Raw genomic sequence first — 27,757 nt, forward strand, 5'->3', positions numbered from 1 at the left:
CCCCAGTGCAGTCCTAAATGTAACATGAATAAAGATTATACACATCCATTCAGGCTTTTAAGACAATGGGGGGGCATTTATCAAGACTGCCATTCTCGTATGTCACTCTTGATCACCTATGCATCAAAGCCTGTTAATAAATGTATGTTTGTGCGCCAGAATCAGAAGTCTATTCCAGGTAGGGCCTGGCACAGACTGGAGCTTTGACTTACACCAGTTCTGGCATAAGTTGTAGTAAATCCCGCAAGCCATGCAAAGCCCTAACCCCATTTTTGCCACTTTAGAAAAGTGGCAAGAAGCTCAAGTCAAAAATTACAGGGCAAATATGGCGTGCACCATCATTTGCGACTTGCACCACAATAGTGGTGTACAAGCCTTGGTAAACTGCAACTGGGGAAGCCAAGAAATATTCATTTCAGACTAAGTATCCCTAGTATATAGCCTGCACTGAGAGGTCAATGGAAACTATCTATGGGATGCGGATGGGTGAAAACCCATGCAGAACATGTGTTTTAGATTCATTTAATACGGAATAAGACACTATCTGGTGTGATTTTTCTATTCAGTCACACAGGATACTCTGTGGCAAAGAGTTGGACTTTCATGTCACCCCGCATAAGTCACTGCCCCAGGTGGCTTTAAGAGGACCAGTCACCTCTGACATGTCCGTTTTACTACCTACTTGTATTCCCCATGTGGTCATTGTGAAGCACCTATTCTTATGACTATGTTGTGCCATTCCGGTATTATTTCTGCTAGAACTTTACAAATAAATTGCCAGCAGTCTGCAGTAAAGGTCCTGCTGGGTGTTACGAGTGCCGCTGGTGTCAGACTGTGCAGGGACACACCTCCAACTGGTAACCCCCATCTGTACCTTTACTGCAGGCTGCTGGTAATTCATTCATACATTTTAGTAGATATAAAGGAACGGTACAAAATTCATAAGAGTAGATGCTCCAAAATTACACAGGGAATGCAAATAGTAACAAAAACGTTGGGAGGTGACAGCTCCTCTTTAAACTACCACTTCCTACTAAAAAGAGGTTGTCCACTCCTTTTACATTGATAGATTACACTCAGGATAAGTAATCAATATGTAATCAGCAGGGATCAGACTCCTGAACAGCTGATGTGCAGGAGTAGTTCCAGCACTGGAGCTATACAGCTCTGTCCTCTAGTGGACGGAGCAGTCAGTGCAGCGCTGGTTCCACAGACGTGAATGTGGGCTGCACTGCAGAAACCAGCTCCATCCACTACAGGGGATGGAGATGTGGAGTTCCATTGCGAGTACGCCCTGATCCCTTCCGATAACAAATTGATGACCCATCTGGAGGATAGTCCATGAATGTAAAAGATATAAGTCCACACGTGACGGAAAAATAAAAATTGGGGGGATTTTGGGATAGATCAGCAGCAAACCCTCACGTTTAAGAGTACTTTCACACTTCCGGCAGAGGAATCCGGCAGGCAGTTCCGTCACTGGAACTGCCTGCCGGATCCGTCAAAATGTATTCCAACTGATTGTAAGACTGATCAGGATCCGGATTTTTGGCTGGAGATAAAACCGCAGCATGCTGGGGTATTATCTGCGTCCTGAACAGTCAAAAAGACTGAACTGAAGACATCCTGAACGGATTGCTCTCTATGGCCTCATGCACACGACAGTTTTTTTTCACGGTCCGCAAAAACGGGGTCCGTGACCGTTTTTTCATCCGTGGGTCTTCCTTGATTTTTGGAGGATCCACAGACATGAAAAAAAAAGTCGTTTTGGTGTCCGCCTGGCCGTGCGGAGCCAAACGGATCCGTCCTGAATTACAATGCAAGTCAATGGGGACGGATCCGTTTGATGTTGACACAATATGGTGCCATTTCAAACGGATCCGTCCCCATTGACTTTCAATGTAAAGTCTGGAGTTCTTTTATACCATCGGATTGGAGTTTTCTCCAATCCGATGGTATATTTTAACGTGAAGCGTCCCCATCACCATGGGAACGCCTCTGTTAGAATATACTGTCGGATATGAGCTACTTCGTGAACCTCAGATCCGACAGTATATTCTAACACAGAGGCGTTCCCATGGTGATGGGGACGCTTCAGGTTAGAATACACTACAAACTTTGTACAAGACTGCCCCCTGCTGCCTGGCAGCACCCGATCTCTTACTGGGGGATATGATAGCACAATTAACCCCTTTAGGTGCGGCACCTAAAGGGGTTAATTGTACTATCATATTCCCCTGTAAGAGATCAGGGCTGCCAGGCAGCAGGGGGCAGCCCTCCCCAGTTTGAATATCGTTGGTGGCACAGTGTGCCCCCACCATCGCCCCCCCCCCCTATTGTATTAAATCGTTGGTGGCACAGTGTGCCAACCACCATCGGCCCCCCTCCCTCTATTGTATTAAATCGTTGGTGGCACAGTGTGCCAACCACCATCGCCCCCCCTCTATAGCAGTAACATTGGTGGCAGTGCGCGGTCTCCCATCCCCCCCCCCCCCATCATTGGTGGCAGCGGAGTCCCAGTTTAATCGCTGGGGGCTCCGATCGGTAACCATGGCAACCAGGACGCTACTGCAGCCCTGGTTGCCATGGTTACTTAGCAATAGTACAACAGTAGAAGATTCATACTTACCTGCTTGCTGCTGCGATGTCTGTGTCCGGCCGGGAGCTCCTCCTACTGGTAAGTGAAAGGTCTGTGCGGCGCATTGCTAAAGAACTGTCACTTACCAGTAGGAGGAGCTCCCGGCCGTTCACAGACATCGCAGCAGCAAGCAGGTAAGTATGAATCTTCTACTGTTGAGACCGCACACTGCCACCAACAATTTAATACAATAGAGGGAGGGGGGCCGATGGTGGTTGGCACACTGTGCCACCAACGATTTAATACAATAGAGGGAGGGGGGGGGGGGCACACTGTGCCACCAACGATTTAATACAATAGAGGGAGGGAGGGGGGGCGATGGTGGGGGCACACTGCCACCAACGATTTAATACAATAGAGGGAGGGAGGGGGGGGGGGCGATGGTGGGGGCATACTGTGCCACCAACGATTTATTACAATAGAGGGAGGGAGGGGGGGCGATGGTGGGCGCACACTGCCACCAACGATATTCAAACTGGGGGGGGGGGGTCTGCCCCCTGCTGCCTGGCAGCCGGGGGCAGTCTTGTACAAAGTTTGCAGTGTATTCTAACTAGAAGCGTCCCCATCACCATGGGAACGCTTCTGTGTTAGAATATACTGTCGGAAATGAGTTTTCACGAAGTGAAAACTTAGATCAGAAAAAGCTTTTATGCAGACGGATCTTCGGATCAGTCTGTATGAAAGCAACCTACGGCCACGGATCACGGATGCCAATCTTGTGTGCATCCGTGTTCTTTCACGGACCCATTGACTTGAATGGGTCCGTGAACCGTTGTCCGTCAAAAAAATAGGACAGGACAGGATACACGGATCACGGCCTCGGCTGCAAAACAGTGCATTTTCCGATTTTTCCACGGACCCATTGAAAGTCAATGGGTCCGCGAAAAAAACGGAAAACGGCACAACGGCCACGGATGCACACAACGGTCGTGTGCATGAGGCCTATTCAGAATGCATGAGGATAAAACTGATCAGTTATTTTCCGGTATAGAGCCCCTAGGACAGAACTCTACGCCAGAAAAAAATATAAAAATGATTTTTGCAATAAAGTCCAATAGGGAATCCATCACCAGTGACCTCCCCTCTCTCCCCATTGTGACCAACCCCTCTCTGGCTGCCTTGATTGACAGGGCCAGGCAGTGAGAAAGCAACCAGAAGGAGCTGGCCACAGAAAGGATTGGAGTTTGGGTGCAATAAGAACAAGAGCTGACGCCCTTATTGCACCAAATAACTAATTTACATATTAAGAAAAAGTATAAAAGCCTCAGAACAAGAGAAAAAAGGGTGTTATAATCAGGTGAAGCACAGCTATGTCTATGCCAAGAGCAGGGTAAGGAGGTCGCCGGTGACCGCTTTTCGGTCGTTTCCTGCTTTTTGCTGGACAGACCAGAACGGTAGACTACGCTCAACTGTCTGGTAAAAATACAGCGGAATGGAACAAAGCTTAATGCAGTGTGAACCTGGCTTAAAGAGGTTGTCCCACAAAAAAAATATTCTACAGTTTTCATACCAGCACTTAGATTTGAATTCTTTTGTAATTGCATGCAATTAAACGTTTTTTTGCACAGCCACCGAGTTATTCTATAAAATGCATCTGTATAGCGCCGCCTGTGAATGGGTCCGCAATAAAATGCATCTCGGACTTGGACCCCAACCATGGTGGTGTGCATGATGCCCAGGAGATGGTCATGTATGATATGACATCCAATTTTCATTTTTTACATTAGTCATGGGATAAACCCTTTAAGCTAGCTATAATTAGTTTCCAGATGTGCTTAGAAGTGAGGACAGATCTGACCCTTTAACGGTTCTGTCCCTTTAGTAAATGGCTTCATTTCCAGGCAGTTTACTGGCCAGACCCATGCGCCACACATGTTATGACAAGTATGAACAGTTGGCTCAGAGTGGGCGCAGCCTGTCTGCATATAAACTGCACAATATGGAGACAAGCTCACTGAAAACTGCACAAACCTTAACCCTTCATGTAAAAGCCAAGGTCTGCACCTTTTTTTAGTGCACATTGTATAGCACTGAGGACCAAGCGACAGATGAACAGCTAGAAGGACAGTCCTGGTGCAAACACTACTAGCTTCTGGTAGATTAGCAGTCCCAGAGCGCTCTGTTGTGGACAGCTGGATGGAAAATGTCATGTCGCAAGAGGGGGTTGAGAAAAACAAAAAATAAATAAAAAAACATTCAATAGTTGTCCGCCGAACAGCTACATCGCCAGACAAGAGATTAGCAAACCGCTTTGTTCATCCAAGTCGCTTGTCTACATCTCATGCCTGAATCTCACACCTGCGCAGCTACCACCGCAGCAGCAACTATGCATGTGCTGCTACCCAGAAGTATGGTGGCACATGCACAGCAGTAGAGGTGCTGCACTTGCACTACTCAGAAGCAGCACAGGCGCTATGTCCAGCCCTGTCATTCAAGCGAGAGGGGGGAAGGGCTTTCAGAGTAGCCCCTTGCTGCTCAACAACTCTGAACTAATCTGCACTCCTGACTTCATACAGGTTTGGCCAGACCCATATGGACATTCAGTGTGGTGAGGGTAGAGCCACTGATTGCAGCACATTTTCCCCCGGAAAAAAAAAAAGGTTTTATAAAGCCTTCTTCAGGACAACTGTACTTCAAATTTCTGGCACATGACCACCTAGGGATTAGCAGTCCACTCCTCGCCCCAACTTCCCACTTGCTAAACAGCACCGTGAATGACCAACTAGGGCAGTGGTGGCGAACCTATGGAACAGGTGCCAGAGGTCTGGGGGGACAAACACCCTGGAAAAAGTCTATGGTGTACCAATATACCTTAGACGTTCTGCCATCCACACTATGAATGGCACAGGCAGCGCACTGAATGCAGGCAGGCCATCATAGCTAAATGAAAGTACATGGAAGATGCACTATACTGGACTGTACTATTCAGGTTAAATTGCTGTGTTGGCACTTTGCGAAAAATGTGTGTTTTGGGTTGCAGCTTGGGCACTCTGTCTCTAAAAGGTTCACCATAACTAAACCAGGGTGTCACTAAAAAAAAAAAAAAAAAAAAAAAACTTTGTACAGGCCACTTGCAGCACCTCCTATCCTGGATTCTCCAAGAAAACGCATTTAGTCGCAGCTATGTCTTATGTGACCCTCAAGCGTTCTGGTCATGTGATGCCTCTCTGCCAATCAGGTCAGCTGGTGCCATAATTCTCATAGTACCACAAAAGGGGATTGTTCAGAAGGCTCAATAGCACTCACTGAAAGTAGTTTTCTGGGTTCTAGATACTGGATTACTGCAAGGGAATGGAAGCCGAGACGCAGTAACTTGTCAAGGCCGCTTCACACAGGAAGTCACTTACATCACTGACCACCACCCAATATTAATGGTCTAACATGAGGATAAGGGCTGATTCACATCTGTATTTAACTCAGCTCGCAGGCTGTTCTAGCAGAGGAACAGCCTGCCGAAGTTCACCAGATCAGCATACACAAACACAGCCACGGACTGCCGAGTCCCATTGACTCGGCTTACCACCATACCCCATAGTCAATGGGGTCAAACAGTGCATGGACTTTTTCAGTTATGCCGAATCTGATGAACTTCAGAAGGCTGCCTCTGCTGGAACAGCCTGCCGGATAAGTTAAAGGTGTTATCGGGAAAAAAAGCAATATCTAGAACCTGAAAGAAAACGTAACAGGTTGCATTATGAAGATTGGAACTAGAAAAACAGCTTCTTTCCTCCATAAACAGCGCCACACCTGTCCATGGTTTGTGCCTGGTACTGCAGCTCAGCTTACATTGACTAGGCCAAGCTACAATAAAGCCTCATGCACACGACCATTGTTGTGTCTGTTTTCCGTGATTTTCTGCGGACCCATTGACTTTTAATGGGTCAGTTGAAAACTCTGATAATACACCGTTGGTCATCCACGTCTGATTTCAGTCCGTCAAAAAAAAATATGACCTCTCCTATTTTTTTCACGGACAACGGTTCGCGGACCCATTCAAGTCAATGGGTCCGTGAAAAAACGGATGCACACAAGATTGTCATCCGCATCCGTGATCCGTTTCCTATCATTTGCAAGGCAAACTGGACTTAGATTTTTCTTCACTTTCCTTCATGTCTGGTGATCCTCCAAAAATCAAGGAAGACACACGGAAACAAGTCACGGAACAACGGAACCCCGTTTTGCGGACCGTGAAAAAATACTGTTGTGTGCATGAGGCCTAAAACAAGCCGGGTACGTGTGGCACTGCTTTCTTTGGAAGAGAGCAGCTGTGTTTTTTTTAATACTTAACAACCCCTTTAAGTGTCATACATTAGCCTGGCAATCCAGAAACCCTCATGTACACTTGACAGGGATGATGGGGCAGGCAGGCGGGCGCCCCCCCCCCCAAACCAAGCTGGACGTGTGGAAGGAATCATATGTCCCTGATGCCCACTGCTGGGTTCTAGCTAGTTTGCTTCAACACATCAACATCAGGTTTAAAACGGGACACATGGCACCTGCAGTCCATGCCTGGTTGCTGCGGTGAGGTGTCCTCCTGGCATCAAATTGGATGTTGATTTGGTGAGACTAGAGATGCAAAGTGATGTTGGCGGGAGTAAAGGAGCCAACACCCAGCAGTGGGGAATATGTATCCGATTCCCTCAGTAGGTCCAGCCACACTAGGGAGGGTTCGGCCTGAAAGGCTCCTGGGGAAGGGTCTAATCACACACCAGGTCAGCCATAGCCAGAACTATTCTTCCACTTGGGGGTGCCAAGTGGGGGACCCCTCTCCGACTTCCATAGGCCCTAATAAAAAGGTATATATATGGGAGCTGCCATGTGTATACACACTGTCGAAACATCAGACCCAGAACATTGGATCAAATCCTCCATGCGGCCTAGGCCTTAAAATACAGATACTAGGACGTTGGACTTACCTATGTACTGCTAACACGTGCGCTACATCCACCCCAGTCCTGCCAGCAAGGGATTGCTATAGATTGCAGCACATTATGTATGGGAGGCAAGGGTCCCACAGTCCACCATTTCTGTAGTGTAGAACCAGGGGGCACTGATGAAGGTGAAGGGCCCAGGCTCCCCCAGCAATAAATACCTTTGCATCCTATCTGGGCAGACACTAGCAGGCCACAGGCCTAAGAAATAGGGGATGATGGGTGGTCTTGGGGCCTTGTCCTAACCTCAGCAATGGATGAGCCCCTCATTGCATAACCAAGAGCTGGGTGACTACAGGTAGATCTGCCCACTCCAGCACAAGATCCATGAAGTGTAAATAAGCTGCAGCCCCCCACAGCCATATGATCACCCCCCACCTCCTCCCCATGGTGACAGATGTAAAAACAGCCAATGCACATGTGACCTCCCTACCCCCCATGGGGGAGGGGGGCTGCTGTAGTAATAAGCCCCCTGGATATGGCTTGTGGGGCCACTTACCAACTGCCATGTACAGAGCCTTACCTACACCTGATCAGAGACTGACCTTTGGCACGACACATGATTCCCCCCATACATGTACTGGGGGACACACACACTAGTCTATATATAGTCACCAGACAAGACACATATGTTATGGAGGTGGACAGTGGGGGATGGTGTGGGGGAGGGGTGTCACTGCCATTACCGGAGGGCGCCCCACTGAAGGCTGCTGTAGGCCGGCTCTAGCTGCGGGTCCGTGCGGGGTGGAGTAGATGAAGCTGGCCGCCGCCTGGTGCTGCTGCTCGGGAGCACAGTGTCCGTGCTGAGGATGGTGGACCGGGCCGGGGGAAGACAGGATGTGCAGGTATCCGCCGCCGCCTCCTGCACCGAGCACACTGGCTGCGCCGCCCCCGGCCACAAACCCCCCCGAGAAAGTGGAGCTCTTGTCCGAGCCCTGGAGACCGGGGAGCAGCAGCTTGTCGTGCCCGGGGTGGCTCGCTTTCCTCATCGTACGGAGCAGCCTCCTCCCTGCGCGCCGCTCTTTTCCCGGGTACACTCGCTCTCTTCCTTCTGACCCCCGTAATCAGTTGGGCCCGGCCTGTACCCTGGAAATAGTCGGGGCTGTGGTTAGAGCAGGTCCCCTCGGTGCATGGGGTGAGCTCGTCCGGGGGTTATCGAGCACCGGGAGAGGCAGATGGAAGCGGATTGTACGGCTATGTGTGATAGGGCCCCGGCTCCGACCTCCCTGCCACCGCCGCGGTTGAAAAATGGCTCCAGGAAGCTGACAATGAATGAAGGGATGCGGTTTACGCGCGAAGGTCCTCCCGCGAAACTCAGATTTCCCGCCGTCTTTTTCAAACTGGATTTGCATATCCCCGCCCAATACGTCTTTCGGGCCTGTGATTGGACGAAACTACGCTCGCATACGGAACGCAGCGTCGCCTTACTTTCCCGCCTATTATTGGCTGTCATAGCCCACAGCGCCTCATTGGTCTGAGCGTGATGAGTGGGCGGGGCGCCGTCAGGCTTCTCAGCCGCTTTTTGTAAAGGTGTGATTTGTACCCTATCTAATGCCTACGTGCATGCGCTTTTCTTAGTACCATAATAGACTATTAGTAATCTATACTATTGCCGAGGGGAAGAGACCTTTCCTCTGAGTGATGTATCACCTGACAACTCAAAGGTCCTGAAGTCACCATTTCCCTAGGGGTACACAGTGATTTTGGCTGAAGTGGACATACATTGAAATTAATTCAAGTGAATTGTGTAGTGTTGCTATTTGCTGTGACCCGAACGTTGCAAGAAATCCCAACCGTCACGTGATCCATCACCATGGAAAAAAAGATCATGCGACGGACCATGTGATGAGCGCAGTGACGTCATCAAAGGTCCTATTCCTGTGCACAGCAAAGATGAAGACAGAAGAGAAGCCGGGACGCGCGAGCAAGTTGATTAAGGGGAGTTACATTTTTTATTTTTAACCCCTCCAGCCCTATTGTACTATGCATTCTGTATTAAGAATGCTATTATTTTCCCTTATAACCATGTTATAAGGGAAAATATTAATGATCGGGTCCCCATCCCGATTGTCTCCTAGCAACTGTGCGTGAAAATCGCACCGCATCCGCACTTGCGGATGCTTGCGATTTTCACGCAGCCCCATTCACTTCTATGGGACCTGCGTTGCGTGGAAAACGCACAAAGAGTTGCATGCTATGATTTTCACGCAACGCACAAGTGTTGCGGGAAAACTACAGCTCATGCGCACAGCCCCAAAGAAATGAATGGGTCCGGATTCAGTGCGGGTGCAATGCTCTCACCTCAGGCATTGCACCCGTGCGGAAATATCGCCTATGTGAAAGAGGCCTTATGGTAACACGATCCTGCTCACTTTTCACCCTTTCAGGACCGTGCCATTTTTGACCTGAACCCCTCCACGCATTTGGACGTTACTGTCCATCCAAATTGCAAGTGACTTACTGCATTTGGATGTACAGTGACGTCCAAACTGCTTAACATGGCTGTGACACTATAAAGTGTCACAGCCCCGGAGTCTCCGCTTTCCCAGAGAGCAGAGACACCGGGGAAGCCGGCAAGGAACCAATCAAAGTGGTCCCTTCCTGGCACGCTCCGATTGGTTAGACTCTGCAGACTAACCAATCGGAGTGCTTTAGTGTGAAAAATGCCGGTTTCAGGCTGTGATCCCCACACTGGAGATTGCAGCGTGAAATCGAGTAAGACCCCTTTTGTGCCCCCAGTGCCCCTAATCATGTCTGTGTCCCCAGTGCCTCTGATAATGCCCTCCAGATGCCCCCATTGTCCCATGTAACCGGCTTCACTGTGATGGCAGCGGCTCAGGAACGGAACCACTGCCATCAGAAGAGTTAACTTACAGCTAACACTGCTGCAACGGCCAAAATCAGTGCTGGCACCGATCTTGGCTGTCCAACCCTATAGATGCCGCAGTCAGTAGCTGCCCGCGGCATCCATGGGGTTGAGTGGGAGGGAGCTCCCTCTCTCTTCCATCAGGCTACCGTTGCTGTGATGGCAGCGGCCCGATGGTTACCATGGCAACCAGACGCCTTGCAAAGTTGTCCGGGCTGCCATGTATCTAAGGGCTCGTGCACACGAATGTGTGCTGCCTGTGGCCGTATTGCTTGCATACGGTGGGTCCACAATACGCGGGCACAGGCCGTGTGCATCACGGATCGCGGATCCATTCACTTCAATCCAGGAGATGCAGAAAGGAAGCACTACTGAGTGCTTCCATGGGTTTTCTGTCCGTGCTTCCGCACCGCAAAAAAGTAGTACATGCACTACTTTTTTGCGGTGCGGACAGATCACTGACCCATTCAAGTTGAATGGGTCTGGATGTGTCTGCAGCCGCCGCACGGATGTTGCCGTGCATTGGGGACCGCAAATTGCCCTTAGGCTGATCAGCCTTAGTGTTAGTGTAGCACTGACTATACAGTTCATTGCAATAAATGACTATTGCAATGCACTGTCTAGTGATCAGGCCCACTGGATCTAGAAAAAAAATAAAGTAAAAAATAAATACAAATTTCAATAAAAATAAAATTATATCCGTTCATTTAGGTCATTAAAAAAATAAAATGAATAAAAAAAAACTACATATAATTGGTATTGTCGCGTCCGTAATGACCTGATCTATTAAAGTATCAGATGACTAATCCTGCGCGGTGAACACCTCAAAAAATAATGTAGAAAAAAAATGACGGAATTGCTGTTTTTGTCACCTCATGTCCACAAAAAAATAAAAATAACAAGTGATCAAAAATACATATGTACCCCAAAATGATACCAATAGAAACTACAGCTTGTCCTGCAAAAAACAAGCCCCCATACAGCTACATTGGTGAAAAAATATAAATGTTTTGGACTTTAGCATATGGCAATGCAAAATATCATTTATTTTTAACACAAAGGGGATTTTATGCTGAAAAAGTAGTAAAACGTAAAAGAAACTATATACATTTGGTATCGCCATAACCATATCAACCCACAGAGTAAAATAGTTATACAATATTTGCCACAAGAGGAACCCCATAAAAAATTAAAAACACTGACATAATTACCATTTTTGCCCACTTAACCTCCACAAATAATGGTATAAAAAGTGATCAAAAATACATATGTAAACAAAAAGGATACCAATAAAAACTACAGCCTGTCCCACAAAATAACAAGCCCTTACACAGCTAGATTGGTGAAAAAATAAAAATGCCCTAAACTAATTTCAGCTAATTACATGTTAGAAAATCTAGATGCCACTCCTTCCCTTCTGAGTGCTGCCGTGTCCCCGAACAGCGGTTTAGGACCACATATAGGGTGTGCCCGTATTTTAGAAAAAAAAAACATAGCAAATTGTGGGGTGCATTTTCTCCTGTTACCCCTTGTGAAAATGAAAAATTTGGGGCTAAAGCAACTTTAAATTGGAAATAAAAGTACATTTTTCATTTTTACAGCCATGTGTTTCTAAATTTCATGAAACGCTTGTTGGGTCAAAGCATTCACTTCACCTCTGGATTTATTCCTTGAGGAGTGTAGTTTCCAAAATGGGGTCCGTTTTTGGGGTTTTCTTTTAGGGGTACCTCTGGGTCTCTTGAAATGTGACATGGCACCTTAAAACAATACCAGCAAAACGTGCCCTCTGTTAACCATACGGCGCTCCTTTCCCTTCTGCATCTTGCCATGTGCCCATAATGCAGGTTACAACCACATATGGGGTGTTTCTGTAAACTGTAGAATCAGGGTAATAAATATTGATGTTTCTATGATTGTTAACCCTTGCCGTGTCACAGAAAAATTGGATTTAAATGGAAAATCTGAACAAAAAATAAAAAACTTCCCCTCCAATTTGCTTTAATTCTTGTGGCACACCTAAAGGGTTAATAAGGTTTGTAAAATCAGTTTTGAATACATTGAGGGGTATAGTTTCTAAAATTGGGTCATTTATGGGTGGTTTCTACTATGTAAGTCCTACAAGGTAACTCCATAACTGAACTGGTCCTTAATAAAGTAGGTTTTGGAAATTCTTAAAATTTGCTTCTAAATTTCTAAGCCTTCTAACTTCCTGAAAAAATAAAATGACATTTAAAAATGATGCCAACATAAAGTAGACATATGGGGAATGTAAAGTAATAACTTTTTTATGAAGTATCACTATCCGTTAAAAGCAGAGAAATTCTAATTTTAAACATAGCAAGTTTTTCCGAATTTTCGGCAAATTTTTGATTTTTTATGCATAAAGGTAAAATGTATAAACTAAAATTTACCACCAACATAAAGTATGATGTGTCACAAGAAAACTGTCTCAGAATGGCTTGGATAAGTAAAAGTGTTCCAAAGTTATTAACACATAAAGTGACACGTCAGATTTGAAAAATGGGGCTCCGGCATTTGGTCCAAACTGGCTGTTTGAAGGGGTTAAGGACTAGGCAAAGTACAAGTTCTTGGTTCAAAACATCAGTGTTTATTCACACGTGAAAGCAAAACATAAACGCAAGTTGCTTGGTGATCGTTCACAAACATGAAAAGTTCATATATCAAACAGTCATCTTTTCTCCTAGGTGTTGTTACTTCACACCCTGTTGGAAGTTCTGCCTTGTAAAGTCCACAGGCAGACATTGGGTGGCCTGTTCGCCTTCACAGGGGTCTGAGCCCTCCAGCCCGACTCAGGGGTGGCCCTGTATGTGAAAGACAGCATAAAATCTAATTTGATACAAGTTAGCGAGAACAATTTAGAGTCAGTTTGGGTTACCTTGCAGCTTGATAATCATAAGGTAACTAGTGTAGGTGTGATATATAGACCACCTAGCCAAGTCAAAGAATTAGATGATCTACTAGTTGAGGAAATGGCTAAAATGACATTGAAGGGGGAAGTTATCATTACGGGAGACTTCAATCTTCCTGATGTAAACTGGAAAACCAAAATATCTAGTTCTGCCAGGAGTACAGATATTCTAAATTCCCTACTGGGATTATCTCTACAACAAGTAGTTGAGGAGCCAACCCGGAAGGAGGCCATTTTAGATTTAGTATTCACAAATGGGAATTTGGTATATGATATTACTGTAGGGGAAAGCTTGGGATCTAGTGATCACCAGTCAGTGTGGTTTACTATAAGTACAGTGACTGAGTCACACCACACAAAAACAAAAGTTTTAGATTTTAGAAAAACTGACTTTTCTAAAATTAGATTAGTGGTATACGAGTCCCTATCAGATTGGAACAGTTTCATTGGAGTCCAGGAGAAATGGGACTACTTAAAAGAGGCACTATTGAAGGCAACAGAAAATTGCATTAGGCTTGTCAGTAAAAGCAAAAAAAGGAAAAGACCACTGTGGCAGAAGTGGCCAAAATCATTAAAAACAAAAAGATAGCATTTAGGAATTATAAAAGAAAACAAAACGAGGATGACAGGCTAATTTACAAGATTAGGCAGAGAGAGGCCAAACAAGTTATAAGAGCTTCTAAAGCACAGGCAGAAGAGAAATTAGCTCAGTCAGGGAAAAAAGGCGATAAGGCATTCTTCAGATACATAAATGAAAAAAGGAAACTAAAACAAGGAATTACAAAATTAAAAACAAAAGAAGAAAGGTATATGGAAGAAGATAAAGAACTAGCTGACTGCCTCAATGAATACTTCTGTTCAGTCTTTACGAAGGAAAATTAAGGAAAAGGACCTCAGTTAGGAAAGAAGACTAATGAATCTTTTGATGCATGTGTCTTTACAGAGGAAGAGGTTCTAAGTAAGCTGTCTAAAATCAATAAAATAAGTCACAGGGGCCTGATGGGATACACCCAAAGCTATTAAAAGAGCTCAGCGGTGAACTAGCAAAACCATTAACAGATTTATTTAACCAATCACTGGCAACAGGAGTCGTCCCAGAAGATTGGAAATTAGCAAATGTTGTGCGATTCACAAGAAAGGTAGTAGGGAGGAATCGGGCAACTATATGCCAGTAAGCCCGACATCAATAGTGGGGAAATTAATGGAAACCATACTTAAGGAGAGGATTGTGGAACATCTAAAATCCCATGGATTGAAAGATGAAAAACAGCATGGGTTTACTTCAGGGAGATCATGTCAAACTAATCTTATAGATTTTTTTGATTGGGTGACTAAAACACTAGATGCGGAGGTGCAGTAGACCAGTAGACATCGCTTATCTAGACTTCAGTAAGGCTTTCGATACTGTCCCACACAGAAGGCTTATCAATAAATTGCAGTCTTTGGGCTTGGACTCCCATATTGTTGAATGGATTAGGCAGTGGCTGAGGGACAGGCAACAGAGGGTTGTAGTCAATGGAGTATATTCAGACCAAGGTCTTGTTACCAGTGGGGTACCTCAGGGATCTGTTCTGGGACCCATATTGTTTAATATCTTTATCAGCGAAATTGCAGAAGGCCTCGATGGTAAGGTGTGTCGTTTTGCTGATGACACAAAGATTTGTAACAGGGTTGATGTTCCTGGAGGGATACACCAAATGGAAAAGGATTTAGGAAAACTAAAGGAATGGTCAAAAATCTGGCAACTAAAATTTAATGTGGATAAGTGCAAAATAATGCACCTGGGGCGTAAAAACCCAAGAGCAGAATATAAAATCAGTGATACAATCCTAACCTCAGTATCTGAGGAAAGGGATTTAGGGGTTATTATTTCAGAAGACCTAAAGGTAGGCAGACAATGTCATAGAGCAGCAGGAAATGCTAGCAGAATGCTTGGGTGTATAGGGAGAGGCATTACTAGTAGAAAGAGGGAGGTGCTCAGTACTGGAGACCATATCTCCAGAAGGATATTGATACTTTGGAGAGAGTTCAGAGAAGAGCTACTAAACTGGTACATGGATTGCAGGATAAAACTTACCAGGAAAGATTAAAGGACCTTAACATGTATAGCTTGGAAGAAAGACAAGACAGAGGGGATATGATAGAAACTTTTAAATACATAAAGGGAATCAACAAGGTAAAAGAGGAGAGAATATTTAAAAGAAGAAAAACTGCTACAAGAGGACATAGTTTTAAATTAGCGAGGCAAAGGTTTAAAAGTAATATCAGGAAGTATTACTTTACTGAGAGAGTAGTGGATGCATGGAATAGCCTTCCTGCAGAAGTGGTAGCTGCAAATACAGTGAAGGAGTTTAACCATGCATGGGATAGGCATAAGGCCATCCTTCATATAAGATAGGGCCAGGGGCTATCCATAGTACTTAGTATATTGGGCAGACTAGATGGGCCAAATGGTTCTTATCTGCCGACACATTCTATGTTTCTAAGCCGCAGATCCCAACACAGCCCTCAGATAACAGCACAGTATGTGCAGGTAATCCTCCTCACCTGGCAGTGCTGGCTGGTTTATATGCCTGGCAAAAACCGGCCTGGAACATGAGGAGTAGTCACCCACCCAGCACTTTGACTACTCCCAGTAAGAGCCATCCCGGATCAGCTATTACAGCCATACTAAGTATAAAGGTGTCAAACAGCAACTGCTGCTGACACATAAAAACCAGCTCTTACTCCATTGAGGCCAGGAACCTCAGTGACATGCACCTATCATCCACGTTGATTCCTTGTACTTCTTATAGTGGCAATAGCTTTTGAACGATTTTACTTATCCAAGTCATTCTGAAGTCAGGTCTGAAGTCACTTTGTGAGGCTTACACAATAGAAACCACCCATAAGTGGCCCCATTCTAGAAACTACACTCAAGGTATTCAAAACTGATTTTACTAACTTTCCTAACCCTTTAGGTGTTCCACAAGAATTAAAGGAAAATGTAGATGAAATTTCAGAATTTCACTTTTTTGGCAGATTTTTTATTTTAATCCTTTTTTCCTCCACTAACAAAGCAGGGGTTAACAGCCAAATAAAACTTAATATTTATTACCCTGTTTCTGTAGTTTACAGAAACACCCCATATGTGGTCGTAAACTGCTGTATGGTCACACGGCAGGATGCAGAAGGAAAGGAACACCATATGGTTTTTGGAAGCAGATTTCACTGGGATAATTTTAAGTTGTCATGTCACATTTAAAGACCCCCTGATGCACCCCAGAGTAGAAATTCAAAAAAAAAGACCCCATTTTGGAAACTATGCGATAAGGTGGCAGTTTTGTTGGTACGATTTTAGGGTACATATGATTTTTGGTTGCACTATATTACACTTTTTGTGAGGCAAGGTAACAAAAAATAGCTGTTTTGGCACCGTTTTTATTTTTAGTTATTTACAATGTTCATCAGACAGGTTAGGTCATGTGGTATTTTTATAGAGCAGGTTCTTTTTTTTTTAATAGGCCATTTAATTCTATGTAACCATTTATTCTGAATCAGCTGATCCTGTGCACCGATCACTGACTTTCTCCAGGAGGCAGTCAGCTCTTTCTCATTTGAGGTCTCCAGTACAGGTATGTCCACCCGCCACTTGAGAAAAGCCTTCGCTAACGGCAAAGGTCGGGATGAGATAAGGAAACGATAGAAGGACGAGATCATTTTGTAATGAGTCGCCCTTCTGGCTATCTTCACCGCACCATATTCTAATAGAGCAGGTTGTTATGGACGCGACAATACCAAATATGACTACTTTTTGGTTGTTTGCTTCAGTTTCACATAATAAAGCATTTAAAAAATTTTTTTTTTAAGTGTTTCCATATTCTGAAAGCCATAGTTTTTTATCTTTTTTTAGGCGACTGTCTTATGTGATGTAAGGTGACAAAAAATTGCTTTTTGACATACTTTTTCTTTTTTTTTTTTAAGGTGTTCACCTAAGGGGTTAGGTCATGTGATATTTCCATATAGCAGGTTCTTACAGACGCAGCGATTACCTAATATGCATACTTTTTTTTTCTTTATTTAAGTTTTACACAATAACAGCATTTTTTAAACATAAACATTTTTTGGGGGTCTCCATATTCTGAGAGCCATATATATACAGACGTGGACAAAATTGTTGGTACCCTTTGGTCAATGAAAGAAAAAGTCACAATGGTCACAGAAATAACTTTAATCTGACAAAAGTAATAATAAATTAAAATTCTATAAATGTTAACCAATGAAAGTCAGACATTGTTTTTCAACCATGCTTCAACAGAATTATGTAAAAAAATAAACTCATGAAACAGGCATGGACAAAAATGATGGTACCCCTAGAAAACACAGAACATAATGTGACCAAAGGGACATGTTAATTCAAGGTGTGTCCACTAATTAGCATCACAGGTGTCTACAACCTTGTAATCAGCCATTGGGCCTATATATATGGCTCCAGGTAATCACTGTGTTGTTTGGTGATATGGTGTGTACCACACTCGACATGGACCAGAGGAAGCAAAGGAAAGAGCTGTCTCAAGAGATCAGAAAGAAAATTATAGACAAGCATGTTAAAGGTAAAGGCTATAAGACCATCTCCAAGCAACTAGATGTTCCTGTGAGTACAGTTGCACATATTATTCATAAGTTTAAGATCCATGGGACTGTAGCCAACCTCCCTGGACGTGGCCGCAGGAGGAAAATTGATGACAAATCTAAGAGACGGATAATCCGAATGGTAACAAAAGAGCCTAGAAAGACTTCTAAAGAGATTCAAGGTGAACTTCATGCTCAAGGAACATCAGTGTCAGATCGCACCATCCGTCGTTGTTTGAGCCAAAGTGGACTACATGGGAGACGACCAAGGAGGACACCATTGTTGAAAACGAATCATAAAAAAGCAAGACTGGAATATGCCAAACTACATGTTGACAAGCCACAAAGCTTCTGGGAGAATGTCCTGTGGACAGATGAGACAAAAATCGAAGTTTTTGCCAAGGCACATCAGCTGTATGTTCACAGACGAAAAAATGAAGCATATCAAGAAAAGAACACTGTCCCTACTGTGAAACATGGAGGAGGCTCTGTTATGTTCTGGGGCTGCTTTGCTGCGTCTGGCACAGGGTGTCTTGAATCTGTGCAGGGTACAATGAAATCTCAAGACTATCAAGGAATTCTAGAGAGAAATGTACTAGCCAGTGTCAGAAAGCTTGGTCTCAGTCGCAGGTCATGGGTCTTGCAACAGGACAATGACCCAAAACACACCGCTAAAAACACCCAAGAATGGCTAAGAGGAAAAAATTGGACTATTCTAAAGTGGCCTTCTATGAGCCCTGACCTCAATCCTATTGAGCATCTTTGGAAGGAGCTGAAACATGCAGTCTGGAAAAGGCACCCTTCAAACCGGACACAACTGGAGCAGTTTGCTCATGAGGAGTGGGCCAAAATACCTGCTGAGAGGTGCAGATGTCTCATTGACAGTTACAGGAAGCGTTTGATTGCAGTGATTGCCTCAAAAGGTTGCGCAACAAAATATTAAGTTAGGGGTACCATCATTTTTGTCCATGCCTGTTTCATGAGTTTATTTTTTTACATAATTCTGTTGAAGCATGGTTGAAAAACAATGTCTGACTTTCATTGGTTAACATTTATAGAATTTTAATTTATTATTACTTTTGTCAGATTAAAGTTATTTCTGTGACCATTGTGACTTTTTCTTTCATTGACCAAAGGGTACCAACAATTTTGTCCACGTCTGTATATATATATATATATATATATATATATATATATTTTTTTTATTTTTTATTTGGGCGATTGTCCTAGGTAGGGTCTCATTTTTTGCAAGATGAGATGACGGTTTGATTGGTACGATTTTGGGGTGCGTATGACTATTTGATCGCTTGGTATTACACTTTTTGTGATGTAAGGTGACAAAAAATGGCCTCTTTTTACACTGTTTTTATTTTATTTTATTTGCGGTGTTCACCTGAGGGGTTAGTTCATGTGATATTTTTATACAGCAGGTCGTTACGGATGTGGCAATTTCTAATATGTATACTTTTTTTTTAAGTTTTGCACAATATCAATTTTTAAACAAAAAAAAAAATCATGTTTTAGTGTCCCCATAGTCTGAGAGCTATTGTTTTTGCACTATTTTGGGGTGCATATGAATTTTTGATCGCTTGGTGTTGCACTTTTAGTGACGTAAGGTGACAAAAAAAAGTTTTTTTAACACAGTTTTTATTTTATTTTTTTGACAATGTTACCTGAGGGGTTAGGTCATGTGATATTTTTATAGAGCCGGTTGATACGCACGCGGCGATACCCAATATGTCTACTTTTCTTTTTTACCCTATTTTTCACAATTTTTTTTACTTTATTTTGGGAAAAGCACGCTTTTTTTTACTTGAAACTTTAAATTTTTTGGTAAAAAACTTTTTGGGTTTTTTTTTCCTTCTTTTTTTCACTTTTTTTTTTTTGTCCCACTCTGGGACTTCAACTTTTGGGGATCTGATCCTTTTTACAATGCATTACAATACTTCTGTATTGTAATGCTTTGGCTGTAAGGGGCTGGATCTCACAGGCTGTCACGGAAGGCCATTGCATCCCCGTCACAGCAGAGCGGGGACCCGATGGCCACCCTGCACCGGCAGGATACCGCACGTGCCGTGGTCATCACTGACTGCAGCAGTGCAAGGGTCCGGCTGTCAGTGACTGGTCCTGCACCCGCCCGTACATCATGGGTCCTTAATAAGTTAATAGCTGTGACATGCATTGCAGCCAGAGTTGCTGTGTAGTCTTAAAGGGATTAATTGGAAATAAATTTTATTGTGATGCTTGCAGCCTTTCTCCACTTTGGAAACAATCATACTTACTTGCTCCCTGCCTGCTCTTTCCTGCATGCATGTCCATCTTCCAGTGCCTGGCTTGTTTATTCCTGCCAGGCATGGTCACCTACTCCACTGCAGCCAACCATTGGCTTCAGCGGTGAAATGTCCACACCACTGAAGCCAGCCACTGGATGCTTAGGAGCAGGTTGAAGTAAACAAGCCAGGGACCAGAAGATGGACACATGGGAGCCAGTGTGCAGGAGGGGAGCAGGTGAGTATAATTTTTTTCCTTAGCGGGGGCAGGCTTTGGGCATCAGGTAAAAAATATTTATTTGTAGACAATCCCTTTAAAGTTTTTTCTTTTTAAGTGATGGCCTATCTTCAGGATAGGTTATCAATATCTGATCAGTCAGAGTCTAACACCCCCACAATCAGCTATTCTGGAAAAGCTTCGGCACCAGAAGTCGGTGCAGGAACTACACAGCTCTGTCCATTGTGCAGTGGACAGAGCTGGTAAATGCAGTACTGCTCCCGTTCACTTCAACTGGAGCAGTACTGCAGTTACCAGCTCTGTCCACTGCACGATGGACCAAGCTTTGTAGTTCCAGAGCCACTGCAGAACATCAGATTGGTGGGGTTGCCGGGTGTCAGACCCCCTCCAATTAGCATACCTCCCAACTTTTGAAAAGAAGGAAGAGGGACACCTTGTACAGCTTGCGAAGTGCATTGCGGCAATTATTTTCCACCCTCTAACTCTGTTCAAAACATAACTATACACCTAATCCCACCCAGTCCCCTAAATGCCCCTACATAGTATTCATTCCCACTTTATGCCACCTGTGAGACAGTGACTGGTCTCATACAGGTTAGAGGCATAAAAGAGGTGGATAGTACAGGCCAGATCCTTATTCCACCACAGGTGAGACCAGCTGGAGATACTGAAGGGCTTATAAACAACCCTCAGTGTATCACGAGGGGGAGACTTGGAAGCAGAGGCCTGGGATGGCTCTAAGTGTGGTCTCAGCCGGGCTAGGCTGAGGGACCACGAGGCTGGCAGATAGCCTGGAGTTGAAGGATGAAGTGACGCCTAGGAGGGTCGCAGGGCCATAGTCAGGCGGACTACTAAGCCTTAATCCCCCACAAGAGACATTGTAACTTGAGACAGTATGTGAACTGTGCTCTGTACAGCCAGGAGGCTGATGGACATTGGGCTGGGGAAGCTGCACCTGAGACAGGGTGTGAACGGTGCTCTGTAGGTAAGTCAGGAAGTCAAGTTAATGTATTAGTTAGAGCCTAGCTGGGCAAGAGTTTTTTTATTTTGTGTTGATGTAACACATGGCGAGGTGAAGCTGTGTAAAATAAAGCACGAGTTTGGACATTATATCCGTGTCTGGTGAAGTAACCTATGATGACGACCCCTGGAAGTAAAGTCATCTCTTACACACTGTACAGCATTTGTGCCCACATTGTGGCCCCCTCACAGTGATATGCCCAGTGCTGTGCCCCCTCACAGTGATATGCCCAGTGCTGTGCCCCCTCACAGTGATATGCCCAGTGCTGTGCCCCCTCACAATGATATGCCCATTGCTGTGCCCCCTCACAATGATATGCCCATTGCTGTGCCCCCTCACAATGATATGCCCATTGCTGTGCCCCCTCACAATGATATGCCCATTGCTGTGCCCCCTTCACAGGCAGTAAAAAAAAAACAAAAAAAAAAACTTCACATACTTACCTTTTTCCCCAGCAAAAACACCAACACCAGTCCACACACGGAGCTCCAGGCTGGCCCTGCCCCCGTCCAGACCTGCAGTGTAAAGCGCAGACAGGGGGCAGGAATGATGAGGCAGGTAGGCGACAGACGTCTCTTGTTTCATCATTACAGGCAGCTGTCTCTGCTTCCTATGGAAACAGGGACAGCTGCCAGAGAATGGGCCATACCTCCCCCCTACCGAGACAGTGGGACAGCCACTGAAATCCGGGACTCTCCTGACGGATCCGAACAGTTGGGAGGTATGAATTAGATATTATGACCTATCACTTAGATATTATGACCTATCACTTGTAAAATCCTGGAAAACTCTTTAAGGCTACATGCACACGACATGAAAAACCGACATGTGATGTACATTTTTTTAACGGCCATCACACAGCCATTTTAATACCAACGACGTGAATAATGGATGTTCTATCTTGTCCGTTTTTCACTGACCGACAGCCTACATACAATTGCATGGATCTGTTTTTAATGTCCGTTTCTCAGAGAAAAAAAAATGTCCATTAAAAATGGACAGTTTATCCATTTTTAAATGACTTGTGTCAGTATCATTGGAGCATGCTGTCCATGCTTCCACAGACAGCACACATATCCATTGATTTGAATGTGTTTATTCATCCATGCATGTTTTTCAATACACTGATGCAGTGACTTTGGCTCACATGAGCCCAGTTCTTTCCAGGAAATACGGCTGTCACATGGACCACATTTCACAGACCACTCATGGCAGTGTGAAAGCAGTCTGAGTCACTAGGAAAACTATAAAAGCCTACACTACTTTGGTCCATGATATAGACGAAACAAATCCAAATATATGTGTCCATGAAAATCACTTAAAGGGGTATTCTCATCACAGACAATGGGGGGCATATCACTAGCATATGCCCCCATTGTCTGATGGGTGTCTGGGACCTGCACCTACACTGAGACTGGAGTGGGATGCTGGCTCGGCTATTTCCGTTGGCCCCATAGAAATGAATGGGAGCGGTGGGCTCCCATTAACTTGTATGGGGAGAGCGCTTGGCCGTGGCCGGACCCTGGGAAACACGGAGTCCTCCAGCCACCACTATCCCTGCTCCATTCTCGGTGTGGGACCCGCACCTATCAGACAGTTGGGGCATATCCTAGCGATAACCCCCCATTGTCTATGATGGGAAAACCCCTTTGAAGAACAGGAATGGCATACTTGTTCTGTCAGTGGTTTTCACAGACCATTGGTAAAAGATACTCTGGGAATCCTTGGAATTCCGATACAACACAGAGGACAGAACGGACCAAATGCGGACCCTATTCGGAGATCTTCAAAGATTAAATACTGGCTGTTTTTCACTGACGTAAGACGGACATGTGAATAAAACCTAAGGCCTCTTGCACACAACTGTATGGCTTTTTCAGTATTTTGTGGTCCTCAAAAAATACGGATGACGTCCGTGTGCATTCAGTTTTTTGCAGAACGGAACAGCTGGCCCCTGATAAAACAGTACTATCCTTGTCTGTTATGCGGACAATAATAGGACACTTTCTATCTTTGAACTGAACGGAAATACGAAAACGGAAGGCATACGGAGTACCTTCCTTTTTTTTGTGCATCAATTGAAATGAACGGTTCCGTATACGGTTCGTATAAAAAGCGGAACGGAAAAAAACATTTGTGTGCAAGGAAGAAGTGAAGAAAATTAATCTGCACTTCTGATTCATAACATGACATTTGTAGAAATATAGTGAAACATTATTAAAGGCATATTTGAATTGGACATTCCATACAGCACTGCATACGGCCTCTTTTACACGACCATATGGCTTTTTCACTGTTTTCCGGTCCGTTTTTCAAGGATCCGTTCCGTTTTTTGTTTCCATTTCTGTTCCGTTTTTCTGTATGGCATATACAGTATACAGTAATTACATAGAAAAAATTGGGCTCGGCATGACATGTTTAATAGATGGTTCCACAAAAACGGAACAGATACGGATACATTTCCGCATGTGTTCCATTTTTTTTTGCGGACTCATTGACTTGAAGGGAGCCACGGAACGTGATTTGCGGGCAATAATAGAACATGTTCTATCTTTCAATGGAACGGAAATACGGAATGCATACGGAGTACATTCCTTTTTTTGCGGAACCATTGAAATGAATGGTTCCGTATACAGAACACAAAAAACGGCCCATAAACGGAAATAACGTGAAAGAGGCCTACCTCTTACATGCAGTATTGTCTCCTTTGATGCAGAAGTTCTCTTTTCTCATCTTCTCCATTAGGATCAGACTGCCATGATGAATTATGTCAATCGTGTCTCGTCTCTGCAGAGTTTGTCACATAGTTCCCAATAATAATTTTTTCCCAGTGTGCCCTCATTAGTAATAGTGCCCCATGGAGTGATAATGCTCCTCTAGTGTGCCCTTATTAGTGCCCTTCACATTGTGCCCAATAATAAAAATGTCCCCACAGTACCTGTAACGGTCGCGTACACACACACACGGGGGAGGGAAGTGACCACTGCGCTCCACCTTTACCCCTGGCCCTGCCTACTTGCCTCGCGAGTCCTAATGACAGGGGACAACTGGACGGCAATCCCTAGCTTGAACTAAGTGCAGGGATGACAGACAGACAAACAACAGAACGTGAACGGACCGAGTCAATACCAGGAAAGCTACAAAGTACAAATGGAGCAAGCAGAGAATAGTCAGGAGAAGCCGGGTCATAAATACCAGGAGAGTCGTGAAGTACCAAAGGAGTAAGCAGAGGATCGCCAGGAGGAGTCCGGGGTCAGAATACCAGGAGAGCAGCAAAGTACACAAGGAGCAGGCAGAGGATCGTCAGGAAACAGCAGAAGGTAAGTACGCCAGGAAATACAACATCACAGGTGGAACCTAAATTAACAGGCAACCTGTGGCCAGCAGGCTGCCTGTATTTATAGTGGGGAGTGAGGGTCACATGACCGACAGACCAACCAGTCGAGCACCGAGTGATCAGCTCGGCGCTCAATGCAGACTTAGGAGCAGGGAACCTCCCAGCTAGCAAAGCCGCCCTGGGAACGAGGTCAAGCACAGATCCGAAGCTAAGCAGCAGGTCTGCGGCTAATGGGAGACCGAGTGCACCTTTTGAACCCTGTTACAGTACCCCCCCTTTTACGAGGGGCCACCAGACCCAAGATTTCAGGCGATGGCCTTTCAGGGTGTTCTAAATGAAATTTTCGAACTAGTCTAGGAGCATGAACCTCCCTGGCAGGTACCCAAGATCTCTCTTCAGGTCCATACCCCTTCCAGCGAATCAGGTACTGCTAGGAATTACGCACCTTCCTGACATCCACTATTTTAGACACCACATACTCGACAGCATCATTAACAAGAACCGGTGGAGGCGAGGCTTTCGATGGTACTACCAGTTCAACATATTTTTTAAGTAGAGATTTAAGGAATACATTATGAATGTGGAATGGCTCGGACAGCTCCAACCTAAATGATACCGGGTTAATCACCTCCGTGATCTTATATGGTCCGATAAAACGAGGAGCAAACTTTTTAGAATCTACCTTAAGAGAGAGATTCTTGGAGGACAACCATACCTTATCCCCAATCTGAAAATTCACCCCCCTGAACGTCTCCTATCGGCCTTGGGTTTCTGAGAACTTTGAGCCTTTTCTAAGTTCGATTGAACCCGGGCTCAAACTGCACAGTTCAGAGGAATGCCTATCCACCTCAGGGTTAGAGGAGGAGGCTGATGACCCAGAATGAAAACGGGGATGGAAACCATGGTTACAAAATAAATTTGTGAAACCCCAGCAGAATAATTGACATGGTTATTCAAAGCAAATTCAGCCAATGGAAGAAATTTCACCCATAATTGCTGGTCATCAGCCACATACAACCTCAAGAATTGTTCCACAGACTGATTAAGGCGTTCAGTCTGCCCATTACTCTCAGGGTGGTAGGCAGAAGAAAAAGACAATGAAATTTGACATTTTTTACAGAAGGCCCTCCAGAATTTGGACACAAACTGCACACCCCTGTCAGAAACAATATTTTCTGGGATACCATGCAATCGAACAATTTCTTTAAAAAAAATAGACGCCAGGGTTTTGACATTCGGAAGTTTAGCCAGGGGAATGAAATGGACCATCTTGCTAAACCTATCGACCACTACCCAAACTACAGTCTTACCCTCCGCCGGCAGTAGGTCAGTTATAAAGTCCATCGAGATACTGGGAATGGGTAGGGGTCGTAGCTTACCAGCAGGGCGAGTCCTAGGTGTCTTGGACCTGGCACAAACCTCACAGGCTGACACGTAGGACTTGACATCCCTAGTTAGAGTGGGCCACCAATAAGATCTAGAAACCAGATCCTTAGTGCCCTCAACACCCGGATGTCCACAAAAGGCAGAATCGTGACACTCACCCAACAGCTGGAGATGAAATTGTACGGGAACAAACAACTTATCTGTTGGGGTGGATACTGGTGCCAGATGTTGTTCAGACCTAATGCGAGCCGAGATATCCTGGGTTAGAGCTCCTATGAAGATTTTTGCTGGTAGGATGGATTCAGGTGGTACCTCAGTAGGTTGAAAAGCATGGAAGCTCCGAGATAATGCGTCCGCCTTCACATTTTTACTTCCCGGCCTGAACGTAATGGAAAAACCCATCTGGTTTGACAGGGATTCAACCTCTTAGCAAACTCGAGAAACATAAGGTTTTTATGGTCAGTGACAACAGTTACACAATGCCTTGCCCCCTCCAGAAAATGCCTCCACTCCTCAAATGCCCATTTAATGGCCAGCAGCTCCCTATTCCCTATGTCGTAGTTTCTCTCCGTGGGAGAGAATTTCCTGGAGAAGAAGGCACATGGTCTCAGGTTAGTGAGGCTAGCAGGACCTTGTGAAAGGACTGCTCCTGCGCCGTCCTCGGACGCATCCACCTCCACAATAAAAGGTCTCTCCTGATCAGGCTGGATCAGAATGGGAGCGCTACTTATTGCCTTTTTTAATTTTTCAAATGAAGAAATGGCCTCAATAGACCAATTCTCCAAATCCGCCCCTTTCTTAGTAAGGTCGGTCAACGGTTTACCAATTACGAAAAAATTCATAATAAATTTACGATAATAATTGGCGAAACCTAAGAATCGTTGTAACGCCTTTAAGGATGAAGGTCTTACCCATTCCTTAATTGCTAGCACCTTACCAGGATCCATCTTGAAGGCGTTAGGAGTCAGAACGTGCCCTAGAACAGAATCTCCTGTACACCAAAGACACATTTCTCTTGCTTAGCGGATAGCTGATTCTCCCTCAACACCTCTAATACTTGTTTAACATGAGACACATCGGATTCGAAGTCAGGAGAGAATATCAAAATGTCGTCAAGATAGACAATAACAAATTTACCTAAGAACTCCCTAAGAATGTCGTTCATGAAGTTTTGGAACACAGCTGCGGCATTGCTGAGTCCAAAAGGCATCACCTGATATTCAAAGTGTCCTACCGGAGTATTGAACGCCGTCTTCCATTCGTCTCCCTCCTTGATTCAATTTTGGAAAACCAGGTTGCCCCCAGAACCTGGTTAAATAAATCTGGAATCAATGGGAGGGAGTATCAATTCTGGACAGTGATTTTATTTAATCTCCGGTAATCGATACATGGCCTAAGACCACCATCTTTTTTCTTAACGAAGAAAAACCCCACCCCCATAGGAGAGACAGAAGGTCTAATATGCCCTTTACTAAGGCTATACTTAATATAATCTTCCATGGCCTTGCGTTCGGGCTTAGAAAGATTATA

At 44.7% G+C, this 27,757-nt stretch overlaps 1 protein-coding gene across 1 annotated transcript in view; it reads right to left on the minus strand.

Annotated features, from left to right (window-relative positions):
• E2F3 (E2F transcription factor 3) overlaps window positions 1-8,848 on the minus strand; it is a 30,813-nt gene extending 21,965 nt beyond the window's left edge. Inside the window, exon 1 of the mRNA XM_044293419.1 lies at window positions 8,256-8,848. Coding sequence (XP_044149354.1) covers window positions 8,256-8,558 — 303 coding nt within the window. The 5' untranslated portion in view covers window positions 8,559-8,848. The remainder of the gene's footprint in view (window positions 1-8,255) is intronic.
• Between the last annotated feature and the right edge of the window lie 18,909 nt (window positions 8,849-27,757).

The sequence above is a fragment of the Bufo gargarizans genome, chromosome 5, assembly GCF_014858855.1.
Source record: "Bufo gargarizans isolate SCDJY-AF-19 chromosome 5, ASM1485885v1, whole genome shotgun sequence".
Taxonomy (NCBI): Eukaryota; Metazoa; Chordata; class Amphibia; order Anura; family Bufonidae; genus Bufo; species Bufo gargarizans.